This window comes from Oncorhynchus gorbuscha, linkage group LG02 (assembly GCF_021184085.1).
Source record: "Oncorhynchus gorbuscha isolate QuinsamMale2020 ecotype Even-year linkage group LG02, OgorEven_v1.0, whole genome shotgun sequence".
Classification (NCBI taxonomy): domain Eukaryota; kingdom Metazoa; phylum Chordata; class Actinopteri; order Salmoniformes; family Salmonidae; genus Oncorhynchus; species Oncorhynchus gorbuscha.
Window position 1 is genome coordinate 89,723,229 of NC_060174.1, and position 14,320 is coordinate 89,737,548.

The 14,320-nt window shown below is 43.1% G+C and overlaps 1 protein-coding gene across 2 annotated transcripts; it reads left to right on the plus strand.

Annotated features, from left to right (window-relative positions):
• The first annotated feature begins 7,488 nt into the window (after positions 1-7,488).
• Positions 7,489-14,060, plus strand: LOC124012553 (homeobox protein otx5-like). 2 transcript variants are annotated; one of them, XM_046326313.1, is made up of 3 exons: positions 7,489-8,116; positions 9,097-9,272; positions 9,905-14,060. In XM_046326313.1, exons 1-3 carry the CDS (start codon positions 8,023-8,025, stop codon positions 10,559-10,561), a joined length of 927 nt encoding a protein of 308 aa, XP_046182269.1. In that variant the 5' UTR covers positions 7,489-8,022; the 3' UTR covers positions 10,562-14,060. The 2 variants fall into 2 exon arrangements, with proteins under 2 accessions (XP_046182269.1, XP_046182279.1); XM_046326323.1 differs by having other exon boundaries at positions 9,121-9,272.
• Positions 14,061-14,320: the final 260 nt, after the last annotated feature.

The following is a 14,320-nucleotide window of genomic DNA, read 5'->3' on the forward strand; positions in this document are numbered from 1 at the left end:
GACTTGGTGTATAGCGAGAATAGGAGAGGGCCAAGAACAGAGCCCTGGGGGACACCAGTGGTGAGAGCGCGTGGTGAGGAGACAGATTCTCGCCACGCCACCTGGTAGGAGCGACCTGTCAGGTAGGACGCAATCCAAGCGTGGGCCGCGCCGGAGATGCCCAACTCGGAGAGGGTGGAGAGGAGGATCTGATGGTTCACAGTATCGAAGGCAGCCGATAGATCTAGAAGGATGAGAGCAGAGGAGAGAGAATTAGCTTTAGCAGTGCGGAGCGCCTCCGTGATACAGAGGAGAGCAGTCTCAGTTGAATGACTAGTCTTGAAACCTGACTGATTTGGATCAAGAAGGTCATTCAGAGAGAGATAGCGGGAGAGCTGGCCAAGGACGGCACGTTCAAGAGTTTTGGAGAGAAAAGAAAGAAGGGATACTGGTCTGTAATTGTTGACATCGGAGGGATCGAGTGTAGGTTTTTCAGAAGGGGTGCAACTCTCGCTCTCTTGAAGACGGAAGGGACGTAGCCAACGGTCAGGGATGAGTTGATGAGCGAGGTGAGGTAAGGGAGAAGGTCTCCGGAAATGGTCTGGAGAAGAGAGGAGGGGATAGGGTCAAGCGGGCAGGTTGTTGGGCGGCCGGCCGTCACAAGACGCGAGATTTCATCTGAGAGAGAGGGGAGAAAGAGGTCAGAGCACAGGGTAGGGCAGTGTGAGCAGAACCAGCGGTGTCGTTTGACTTAGCAAACGAGGATCGGATGTCGTCGACCTTCTTTTCAAAATGGTTGACGAAGTCATCTGCAGAGAGGGAGGAGGGGGGGGAGGGGGCGGAGGATTCAGGAGGGAGGAGAAGGTGGCAAAGAGCTTCCTAGGGTTAGAGGCAGATGCTTGGAATTTAGCGTGGTAGAAAGTGGCTTTAGCAGCAGAGACAGAGGAGGAAAATGTAGAGAGGAGGGAGTGAAAGGATGCCAGGTCCGCAGGGAGGCGAGTTTTCCTCCATTTCCGCTCGGCTGCCCGGAGCCCTGTTCTGTGAGCTCGCAATGAGTCATCGAGCCACGGAGCGGGAGGGGAGGACCGAGCCGGCCTGGAGGATAGGGGACATAGAGAGTCAAGGGATGCAGAGAGGGAGGAGAGGAGGGTTGAGGAGGCAGAATCAGGAGATAGGTGGGAGAAGGTTTGAGCGGAGGGAAGAGATGATAGGATGGAAGAGGAGAGAGTAGCGGGGGAGAGAGAGCGAAGGTTGGGACGGCGCGATACCATCCGAGTAGGGGCAGTGTGGGAGGTGTTGGATGAGAGCGAGAGGGAAAAGGATACAAGGCAGTGGTCGGAGACTTGGAGGGGAGTTGCAATGAGGTTATTGGAAGAACAGCATCTAGTAAAGATGAGGTCGAGCGTATTGCCTGCCTTGTGAGTAGGGGGAAGGTGAGAGGGTGAGGTCAAAAGAGGAGAGGAGTGGAAAGAAGGAGGCAGAGAGGAAAGAGTCAAAGGTAGACGTGGGGAGGTTAAAGTCGCCCAGAACTGTGAGAGGTGAGCCGTCCTCAGGAAAGGAGCTTATCAAGGCATCAAGCTCATTGATGAACTCTCCGAGGGAACCTGGAGGGCGATAAATGATAAGGATGTTAAGCTTGAAAGGGCTAGTAACTGTGACAGCATGGAATTCAAAGGAGGCGATAGACAGATGGGTAGGGGGAGAAAGAGAGAATGACCACTTGGGAGAGATGAGGATCCCGGTGCCACCACCCCGCTGACCAGACGCTCTCGGGGTGTGCGAGAACACGTGGGCGGACGAAGAGAGAGCAGTAGGAGTAGCAGTGTTGTCTGTGGTGATCCATGTTTCCGTCAGTGCCAAGAAGTCGAGGGACTGGAGGGAGGCATAGGCTGAGATGAACTCTGCCTTGTTGACCGCAGATTGGCAGTTCCAGAGGCTACCGGAGACCTGGAACTCCACGTGGGTCGTGCGCGCTGGGACCACCAGAGTAGGGTGGCCGCGGCCACGCGGTGAGGAGCGTTTGTATGGTCTGTGCAGAGAGGAGAGAACAGGGATAAACAGACACATAGTTGACAGGCTACAGAAGAGGCTACGCTAATGCAAAGGAGATTGGAATGACAAGTGGACTACACGTCTCGAATGTTCAGAAAGTTAAGCTACGTAGCAAGAATCTTATTGACTAAAATGATTAAAATGATACAGTACTGCTGAAGTAGGCCAGCTGGCAGTGGGTGCGTTGTTGACACTACACTAATCAAGTCGTTCCGTTGAGTGTAATAGTTTCTGCAGTGTTGCTATTCGGGGGCTAGCAGGCTAGCTAGCAGTGTTGTTTACGTTACGTTGCGTTAAAAGAACGACAATAGATGGCTAGCGAACCTAGAAAATCGCTCTAGACTACACAATTATCTTTGATACAAAGACGGCTATGTAGCTAGCTAAGTAGCTAGCTACGATCAAACAAATCAAACCGTTGTACTGTAATGAAATGAAGTGAAAATGTGATACTACCTGTGAATGCGACCGGGTAGTTGAGTTCTATACAGAAGACGTTGGCTAGCGTTGGCTAGCTGTTGGCTAGCTAGCAGAGTCACCTACGTTAAGGACGACAAATAGCTGGCTAGCTAACCTCGGTAAATTAAGATAATCACTCTAAGACTACACACTCTAAACCTAAACAACACAATTATCTTGGATACGATGATACGATGATACGAAGACAGCAAAGACAGCTATGTAGCTAGCTAACACTAAACTAATCAAGTCGTTCAGTTGAGTGTAATAGTTTCTCCAGTGCAGCTAATCAGTGGACGTTAGCTAGCTGGCTAGTGAAGACTACGTTAGGACGGCGAAATACGATAATTTCGCAATTATCGTTGATACAAAGACGGCTATGTAGCTAGCTGAGAAGAAATTGCTAAGATAAGACAAATCAAACCGTTGTGATATAATGAAATATAATGAAAAAGTTATACTACCCGTTGGAGCGACGTGCAGATGCGACCACTCGCTCCAACCGGAACCGGAAGCACCATGGTAATGTTTTGATGATGGGTCAATGAATATGTAAAATGATTGATTTTATAAATAGCAATTCATTGTTTGATGCACCTGTTCAATAACTGATTGAAAACCTTGAGATTCAATTTAGAATCAAAGTTGAAGCCACAATCCTGAGTTTCAGCCAGGCTATAAACCAAAAAATATACTTTGAATGTACTTTGGGTGACAAGTTGTAATATGCTCATGAAGCATAAGTTATATTCTTTGAGAATGGGTATATAATTGAAATGACAATTTAACAGAATAAAATATTGCATATTGTGCCACAATCACCTTCTTTTTAAATCAGGGACTCAGAACATTTTTATATGAATTACATTTACATTGAACCTTGTGTCACATGAAGGTATATGTTTGGTTGTGGCTTAATTTGTTTAATTGGTCAAATTATTGTATAAATGTTAATTGTCAACAATATTGTAAATAAAAATGCAGTTTAGGGAGGCCCACATAACTCTACTAAAATATATATCTTCCTTGAAAACCTCGCAAAAATAGGTGTTTGTGACAGAACAAACTAAATGAATATGAAATAATTTAGCAAAATATATATATTTATTAACTAAACAATTCCAATGGTGTGTGTAATCAGTAATCAGTAGTGTAAAATGCATGAATGTGATAATGCAGGGTGTTGAAAGTCAAAAGAACTCCATGAATATTTAAATATTGGTTCTAACAACTCCGCCCACCGGCATCCTAATAAGTCAAAAGAAACAAGAACAAAGACAGAATACGGCAGACAGAGTGGGAGGGTCGTCACAAATAATTTAACAATTTTGGCACATAACAAAAAACGAAAGTCAAAAGAACTGATCAATAAAATATTGGTTCTGAGTATAATTATTACATCAACGTTGTAATTGGAGGCTAAAGTAATAGAAATATGTGTATAAACTTGAACTCATTTCTCATTGATTTTCAAATTTTAATTAGAAATTGAAAGGTTCAATTTTAAGATGAATTTCTGTCTTCTGAAACCGCTTTCGACATTTATCCAACATATTAGCCCAGCAGATACATTTCTGAAATCTTCAAGATGTTTCCTAATCACACAAAAAATGAATGATAATATCATATTTGCAGGAGTCATGACACATCCATTTGTGTACACTGATTTAAAACCATATTTTCCGTTCGCATTTGGTAGACTGGGACAACAGGTTAGATAACTGAGCCATTATTAAAGCCCTAAATGTACACCAATGAATGACAATGCAAGTCAATTTATGTGATTAGGAAACATCTGAGGATTTCAGGAATGTATCATGTGTTGGGCTAACATGTTGGATAGATGTCTGACAAGGTTACAGAAGACAGAAATGCAAAAAGTGGCCCACTTTTTCTGAATTCACTATAACATGTCACAGGCCAGCTCATAGCCTGTGGCAAAAATGAGGGGATGCTAACAACAGGTATAGGCCAATTAAAAAATGACCTTTATTGTAAACAAAACAATTAACTTTAAACTAAGAAAAAGGAATGAGGTGTGGAAGTATCATAATGTAAGGTGTATGTAAAGTGCATGGATGCGTGAATCTGTGTGTGTGAATAACTGAGTGAAAACTATGCAAAACTACAAAAGAACAAACAAAACAGGTTCATACCTGGAGGAGCGGAGAGAGAGAGAGAGAGAGAGAGAGAGAGAGAGAGAGAGAGAGAGAGAGAGAGAGAGAGAGAGAGAGAGAGAGAGAGAGAGAGAGAGAGGTGATTAGTGACAGTTTAAATACTCTGATCCCAGGTAACTCCAATCACTGACGACCCTCCTCTGCCTGCAGGAGGAACCGTCCCTGCAATGCAGAGGAGAAGCCGTGACAAATAACAGTACAAATAACAGTAGTCAATGCTTGACTTGGACTGAAATAGAATCTGGTACTCATTTTGGGTGCAGGTACTGTTTATATTTAAGTGCAGGAGCTCCATAATACTTTTGACCTATGAAGAGGAACTGGAGTTCAAGCAGTAGAACATTTGAGGTGCCGGTACTCAGCACTGGTGAGTTCCTGCCAAAATCAAGCACTGACAGTACTACAAGAAAAAATGAACAGGTTATAGTACTACAAGAACCAGAGCTGGGGGTCCCAAATGTAAACTGGATCTCTTTCCTCCATTGGAAAAGCATATAAGTCTGTTCCAATTTAGCTACTCCATGCTGTCCTACTTTAGCTACTCCATGCTGTCCTACTTTAGCTACTCCATGCCTTCCTACTTTAGCTACTCCATGCTGTCCTACATTAGCTACTCCATGCTGTCCTACTTTAGCTGCTCCATGCTTTCCTACTTTAGCTACTCCATGCTGTCCTACTTTAGCTACTCCATGCTGTACTACATTAGCTACTCCATGCTGTCCTACTTTAGCTAGCTATGGTTAGTAAAGCGGGGCAACTAAAAAATGACAGAATTTACAAAATGTAAACATAATATTGGTCATTTTTGTATTTTGATGCACCAGTATAAGTATACACATTTACATCACAATTTGGCACAGTGCATTATTTATGCTTATTATGCTTCAGGGGCGAGCTTCCTGTTTTAAGCTTACTCTGTCCCTCTCTATGGTGTCACGCCAATAAAGTGAGGCGATTTTGATCATGTGGTTTCTCTGCAAGGGCTTAGTAATAATGTTTTTGATTTTCTCTTGTCAGACCAAGAAATAAACATGCCAGGATTAAGCTGTCACAGTTCATATGATGTCCCCCTCTTCCTGAATTGACCCTATCTTAGAATTTAATGGGAATATTATTTTTGATTCATGCAATATATTAAACATGGACTCAATTCAGTCATTTTTATTTCAATATTATAGGCCTATAGGCCAAATATACTACATGACCAAAAGTATGTGGACACTTGCTTGTCGAACATCTCATTCCAAAATAATGGACATTAATATGGAGTTGGTCTCCCCTTTGCTGCTATAACAGCCTGCACTCTTCTGGGAAGGCTTTCCACTAGATTATGGAAAATTCCTACGGGACTTGTTTCCATTCAGCCACAAAAGCATTAGTTAGGTCGGACACTGATGTTGGCCAATTAGGCCTGGCTCGCAGTCTGTGTTCCAATTCACCCCAAAAGTGTTCGTCGGGGTTGAGGTCAGGGTTCTGTGCCGGCCAGTCAAGTTCTTCCACACCAGTCTCGACAAAACCATTTCTGTATGGAACTCGCTTTGAGCACGGGGGAATTGTCATGCTGAAACAGGAATGGGCCTTCCCCAAACTGTTGCCACAAAGTTGGAAGCACAGAAACGTCTAGAATGTCATTGTATGATGGAGTGTTAAGACTTCCCTTCACTGGAACTAAGGGGCCTAGCCCGAACCAAGAAAAACAGCCCCAGACCATTATTCCTCCTCCACCAAATGTTACAGTTGGCACTATGCATTGGAGCAGGTAACATTCTCCTGGGATCTGCCAAACCTAGATTCGTCATTCGGACTGCCAGACAGTATGGCGTGATTCATCACTCCAGAGAATGCGTTTCCACTGCTTCAGAGTCCAATGGCGGTGAGCTTTACACCTCTCCAGCCGATGCTTGGCATTGCGCATGGTGAGCTAAGGCTCATGTGTGGCTGCTCGGCCACGGAAACCCATTTCAAGAAGCTCATGATGAACAGTTATTGAGCTGACATTGAACAGTTATTGTGCTGACATTGCTTCCAGAGGCAGTTTGAACTCGGTAGGGAGTGTTGCAACCGAGGTCATACGATTTTTCCGTTCCATTCTGTGAGCTTGTGTGGCCTACCACTTTGTTGCTGCACCATTGTTGCTCATAGACTTTTCCACTTCACAACAACAACACTTACAGTTGATCGGCAGCTCTAGCAGGGCAGAAATTTGAAGAACTGACTTGTTAGAAAGGTGGCATCATGTGATGGTGCCACGTTAAAAGTCACTGAGCTATTTAGTAAGTCGCTCTGGATAAGAGCGTCTGCTAAATGACTTAAATGTAATGTAAATGTGGTAAGGCCATTCTACTGCCAATGTTTTTCTATTGAGATTGCATGGCTGTGCGCAACTGGTGTGTCTGAAATAGCCGAATGCACTAATTTGAAGGTGTTTCCACATACTATTATATATACTGTATAATGTATGTCTGAGACTATAATGTATAATCTTATGCCTTGATTTCAAACGTTAAAGAAGGAATGTGTATCGATTGTTGATAAATCGACAGCATTTAAAAAATACACGGCTAAATATCATTTTTCGCTACAGCACTGAAAATGAATAGTTTGAAAAAAATTGACGGGTTGGGTAAGAAAAATATTTTTCTTTAACCAACCCTTCAACGATTACATTAACTGTAGCCTATACATATAATGTTTATATTGTTTGATGAAAATGTGATAAACGCTGTTAACATGTGATGCCTCTACATGGTCAATTGAAAAAGTAGACGTAACTGCAAAATTGTTTCTAAATGTCTCTCGGAATAAAAGGAACATGTGTGATGGGGTGGGCAGAGACGAGCGAGATAGCGGGAGGAGGGAAATAGATATGGAGCGAAAGAGAGAGGGGGAGAGAGAGAGGAAGGAGGGGTTCTGTGAGTCCACGTCGTCCCTCTAATTAGCTCACAGTGTCTGTAAAATAAATCAGTGTAGTGGCTTCACCCCCGCTCAACTGCAGCACGCGCCCCTTAACCTGCTCCTAGCGTGCCAAAACAGAAGGGTCCGCGCGATCTACCTTGACATAAACTGAGGCGCGCAATTGTCACGAGGAGCGCACTAGAAATGTTTGGTGTTTTCGACAAGTCAGTAAAGTGAGAAAGAGTAAGAGTAAAAAGAAAGAAAGACAAAGAACTTTCCGATATCAATATATCCTTGTCACTTTTACGCACTTGGCGAGGTTGACCTGAAGCGAGACCTACACTTACCGACCAAGAGGGACTGGTGGGAAATAGCAAAGTCTCCCAAGAACGTCCGGTCGTGTGTGTCAATTCAGAGAGACGACCAAGTGAGCGAGAAGGCATAAAATCTCGGCGCGAGGATGATGTCCTACATTAATAAGCAACCCCATTACGCCATGAACGGGTTAAACATGCCTGGGATGGACCTGCTACACACCACGGCTGGATACCCATGTGAGTATAGCAATACTACCACTTTTTTTCTCATTACCAATGTTTTTTTTATATATATTTTTTTTTATAACCTACATTGGCCAAAGATGAACGCGGCTCATGCGTAAAACAGTGGGCAATGTATGCTTAAAGTCCATGCACCAATAATTTTTCAACCCCGTTAATAATGTATTACAACATAACATAGTTTACTAATAACAATAACTACAACAACAACAACAACAACAACAAGAATAATATCAACAATATCAATAATAATAGATTATTCTGTGACTGGTTCCATGACAATAACCTATTCAACAAAGGGTAGGCTAGTGTCAGATAACAGCGATTCCTAATCAAAAAGAAAATATGAAATAATTGTGAGCATTGAAAAGAATAGAGAATTAAACGAAAACCATATCTATAGACAATGATGACAGTTTGGCGTAAACCTAGTCCAAATTGGCTAAATGTGAGAGTAGCCTGGTCCTTTACAATCGGCTATGCATTTCTCGGTCAAAATGTTTATTTTTGCATCTGCCATTACCATCATCACCAGTTGTATCACCTGTTCAACTTGCAGACAGACAATCACCATTTAGCCTAACACACATCTTCCCATATATGGGCACAGTTTTTAAGTCAGGAAATGATGAATTTTCACATAGACCTGAATTTTCCTATAGTTTTCTTTCTTTTTTTCTTTGGCCTTTTTTCTATTACTAGGCTAATACCTGCTATGACTATTTTATGACTATGAATATCTCAAAATACCATAATGATCATAGAAACTATATGACTGCACAATTACTTATTGTCTTATAGAGAGGTGTCATGGCGGGGTATGAAATTAATACCACTGTTATCAACACATATACAAACCCTTTCCAATGAACTGTAGGCCTAATGATATGCAATGTGAATGTCAATCACTTTGAGCACTGAGGAGTGCTGCTGTCCATTAATGCCATTCCATCATTACCATTATTATCACACAGTCTCTGTGTCTCTGGATTTCTCAGCCACCCCACGAAAGCAGCGTCGCGAGCGCACCACCTTCACACGCACTCAGCTGGATATCCTGGAGGCCTTGTTCTCCAAGACCCGCTACCCCGACATCTTCATGAGGGAGGAGGTGGCCCTCAAGATCAACCTCCCCGAGTCACGAGTACAGGTACGGTGTAATGTGAATATATATAAAATATTTAGTCAGACATGGCTCTATCTATAAGTGGTTCTAGTCTCATCTTCTCGTCTCAACAACAGGTGTCTATATGACAATGTAATGGATTTAGAAGTACATTGAAAGTAGGCCTATGCAGGTTATGCAGTTAGTGCAATTTACATCTATGCATGTTTTCAATCGGGGCTCCTTTCAAGTTATAACAACATGGACAGTTGAAGAAATACCTACACAATCGAAACAGTGTTACAATATTGTTGTTGTGGTTTAAAAAAAATGGCGTCCACCTTCATAGGTAAGAGAGTGCTCTCAGATGGAAGAATACAATTCACCAGTATTGTGGTAAGGACTGTAGAAGGACATGTATTGAATGCCCTGTACAGATACATCCCCCACCTGTGACAATTTGGCTCACAGTTCTATCTGGTACAAAAACTGGTTTTGACAGTTGCATTATATCACAGAGTATAGGTGCACATTGGCATAGTGACAGATATATCAACAATGATGTAGTAACATAGTGCCATCTTCCCACCAAACAACTTACTATCACCATCACAGTTTTTCCACATATTGTCTGTTTCTATGCTAAGTAGCTGTGTTGTGTGTCTCTGTTTCTGCAGGTGTGGTTCAAAAACCGCCGCGCCAAGTGCCGCCAACAGCAGCAGCAGAGCAGCGGCCAGTCCAAGCCCCGCCCACCCAAAAAGAAGACGTCGCCCGCCCAGGACCAGCCCAGCGCCGGCCCAGACCCCTCAGCCAACAACCCCTCTGGTTCCTACAGCCCCTCCTCAGCCCCATCGGGCCCCTCCCTGCCGCCAAGCGGCAACAACCCTGGCAACGCAGCCGTCTCCATCTGGAGCCCGGCCATCTCACCACTCCCTGACCCTCTGGCCTCTTCGGCGCCCTGCATGCAGCGGCCCTCTGCCTACCCGATGAGCTATGGCCAGCCGCAGGCCTACGCCCAGGGCTATGCCCAGGGCTATGCTGGCACCTCCTCCTACTTCACGGGCCTGGACTGCGGCGCCTACCTGTCACCCATGCATTCGCAGCTGTCGGCTAGCGGTGCCCTCAGCCCCATCACCGTGCCCTCAATGGGGGGTTCGCTGAGCCAGTCACCCGCCTCGCTCTCCTCCCAGGGCTACGGCACGGCCGCCTCGCTGGGCTTCACCTCCGTCGATTGCCTGGACTACAAAGACCAGCAGGCCTGGAAGCTGGGCTTTAGCACCATGGACTGCCTGGACCACAAAGACCAGAATTCCTGGAAGTTCCAGGTGCTGTAGAGAGAGTGAGAAGAAGAGGAAGAAGAAGAAGAGGGAGAAGTTGTGAATGAATAAGGCTCTCGCCAGATATACAGTACAATCAAATACAATCAAATGATTCTGACTGAACACTTATTTTTTTCTCTCTGTTTCTCGTTTGTATGCTTGGTTTTTACAACCCCTGTAGAATGTGTTTTCTATTCAGGGGAGAGAGGAGAAGAGAGACCAGTGGACATTATTGATCCCTCCTGACTGCAGGATATCAGGTCAATTTACTTTCTCATACAGTAGAAGGGAAGGATGCCCCTGAGGATCATACTACTGTATGGGAAAGACTCGCAGCTACAAACTGATTTAAACACACGCCATGGTTCAGATGCATTGATTGGTCTATGATGGAAAGACATCCTCAAGAGAATTCTACGGATACATCCACGCTAAACTCAATCGTTCCTCTGATATTTTTTCTGCTGTTGATGGCTTGAGTTTTGTTTTCAAGAAACATATTTAAGTCACAACAATAGACCAAATTTACAGAGCTTTGATACTCTCTTAGTCTCTCTCTTTTTTTTTGTTCTGATAGACTGTCAGTGTTAATTTGAGTTTAGTCATTGTTATTCTATGTTACAATTTAGATTTTCATTTGGTTACTTTTAGGCTTTTGGAGCTAACGTGTTACTATGGTGTTAGGCTAGCATCATTGCTATTATATTTTGATGGAGAAAAAAAATGGTATGTTTTGTTGTGTGAAATATTAGAGCTAACTTTTAATCTACATGTATGCCCAGCAAACATTATTGTGATTACAAGTTTGAGTGACATTTTGGTTTCACAATTTAAAGGAAGTAATCAGGTTTTTTCAAACGGACTGTACATCATGTATTGGTATTCGGAATCTAAATTAGTTCAGTTCAAGGACATGACTCACCCGAACTTAACAAGTGACCAGTTAACTTCTGACGATACCAGTCACCATGTTGTTAGTTCGTTAGCTATGGTTTCTATTGTGTTTCTTAACAGTTTCCACCTTGGCCCACATGGCTCTCCAGTGCATCTTGCTATCGGTTATTTTGGCTCATCTGATTCTAGAGTGGCTCAATCCTCTTACCCTCCCTTCAGCAATGTCCTAAGTGAATTAGTCAGGATTACCCCTCTGTCTCTCTTTCCTTCTCTCTATCTCCCCATCCTTCTTTCTGTCACCATCTTTCTGTCTTTTTCACATTTCTGTAACTCTTTATTCTCTCTCCCTCTGTCTCTTTCCCCACCTCTGCCTCTCACTTCTCACTTTCCTTCAGTCAGTGAGTGACATATTTACAAGAGGAAAACTGCTGATGCACAACCAAGTTTCAAAATTGCACCTTGAGTATTCTACTATTCTAACTTTCAACAGTAAATTGAGACCCTGATTGAGTTCCAAAAAGGTTTGTTTTTGGGTTTTTTTAAGTACAGAGGTCCGGACCTCAGTGTCCTCATATGTAGCTACGGCCTTGGTCTCTCTCCCTGTTTGTTTGTCTCTTCGTCTACATGTCTCTCAATCTTCTGCACCAATGGTCTCAATCACTTCTCTTCTCTCTGAACAGGCAAAGTATACTATATATTCTATAAAAAGGTTGATGCCCTTGATGATAATGTTATATGGAAAAGACTTAACTAGAAACTAATTTGAAACACTCAGGCCATGGTTAAAACATATTAATTCAAACTCTGCTATCATGGAGGACAATGTAATTACTTCCCCTTTCTTTCCTTCCACTAATGTCTCAATGTCAAAAAAACAATCAAGGCTTGGGGTACAGTACCTTCTTCCTATGTGCAACCCTTCCCCTCCAGCACATCTCTTCTCCCCCATCCCTACCAGTCTCTTACCCCCCTTTTGCCTCTCCACACATCCACTACTCCACCTCACCCTCCTCTTCTGACAACCCAGTAATCCCTTGTTGACCTGGTTACATGCCATGTAATTTGACTTCAAGTGGAAATTTGTGTGAGTGTGTATACTTGTATGTGAGTGTTTGTGAGTACAACATGTGTGTGTGTGTGTATGTCATAACAGAGATGGGCACTGAGTTTACTGAGTTACTCTGCAGCAATGCTCCTATCAATGCTCCTATCGTTGCACATAAAACGTGTGTTGGAATCTAGACTCAGCAAAAGAGATTCCATAACATATTTGACAGTGTCTGGAGATAACTAGATTTATCATGTGGTGACAGGTTAACAATTTGGTACTTTAAATTTGGACAAATCGGGACTCTAAAAATTAATACATAACCTATTCATTTATAGAATAACTTTATTTTTCAGAGAGCAGCAAACTTCAATGTATCTAACAATGTTGGGAATGAATAACATAGGAGTGCATTTGCCATTTACCTTCAACTGATGAATTGTTCATTTGAACACAAGCATTATACAGTATAGTATTTAGACGTAAAAGGGAAACTAGAGAGATTTCCATAGCGCACTGAATACCCACACGACATACCCACTCAACTCGCTGGGTTAATCCCTCTCCGCGCCACGTTAATCCCTCTGCCCTCCCTCTCTGTGGTCTGATTGGTTAATCCCTGCCCTCTCTGTCTCTGTCTGCGTCCTGATTGGTTAATCTCTTTCGGAGGGTGCAGTGCGGTTGTAATCTGCTGGTCGTCAGCACGGATAGTTTCAGATAGACAGACATGTTGCCGGTAATCTCTAAAAGGAGCAGATGTGGTGGGGGAGGGATGGAGCAAGGGAGGGAGGGATGGAGAGCAGCACCCAGCAGACCTTGGGGAAGGTGAACATAGAGACACACAGTGTTCCTTATTATATCCCAATGTCGGTCATTTTAGCTGCCAAAGTGAAGCAAACAGACACAAGGTGAAGAATACCTGAAGAAAAACCAAATCTGTTGCAAAGTGTTTTAAAATGTTTCCCATTTTGTGCCCTGATGAACATGACCCTGGCCAACCAAGACTGTTCCCAACTCTTCTCTCTGAAGTATACTTACAAACTCAAAACCCTAAACCACATAAAACCAAAATGACCAATTCATGACCCCTTAAAGTAATGCATTTCTTTCTCTTTATGGCATAAGGGAACACAAACACTTAGTCACATCAGTTTCATATTTTGAGTCCAAGTTTACATACACCGTTTTTCACAATTCCTGACATTTAATCCAAATAAAAATTCCCTGTCTTAGGTCAGTTAGGATCACCACTTTATTTTAAGAATGTGAAATGTCAGAATAATAGTAGAGAGAATTATTTATTTCAGATTTTATTTCTTTGTAACGCTCGTCGAAATGGGTAGACCAAGGCGCAGCGTGATTTGGGTTCATCATAATTTATTAGAATGAGAACCAGCAACAAAAACAAAAAGAGAAACAAATGAACGTACAGCCTAGTAGGGCTCAAAAGCAACAATACAAAAACAAGATCCCACAAACAACAGGTGGGAAAAGGTGGGGCTACCTAAATATGATCCCCAATCAGAGACAACGATAGACAGCTGCCTCTGATTGGGAACCATACCAGGCCAACATAGAAATACAAAAACTAGACTACACATATAAATAATAAACTAGAACACCCCTCAGTCACGCCCTGACCTACTCCACCATAGAAAATCAAGGCTTTCTCTGGTCAGGACGTGACATTCTTTCATCACATTCCCAGTGGGTCAGAAGTTTACATACACTCAATTAGTATTTGGTAGCATTGCCTTTAAATTGTTTAACTTGGGTCAAATGTTTCGGGAGCTTTCATCAAGCTTCCCACAATAACTTGGGTGAATTTTGGC

Coding starts and splice junctions, on each gene's coding strand:
- LOC124012553 (XM_046326313.1), top strand. CDS start 8,023: ATGATGTCCTACATTAATAAGCAACCCCATTACGCCATGAACGGGTTA. Junction 8,117..9,096: donor CACCACGGCTGGATACCCAT/GTGAGTATAGCA, acceptor ATTATCACACAG/TCTCTGTGTCTCTGGATTTC. Junction 9,273..9,904: donor TCCCCGAGTCACGAGTACAG/GTACGGTGTAAT, acceptor CTGTTTCTGCAG/GTGTGGTTCAAAAACCGCCG.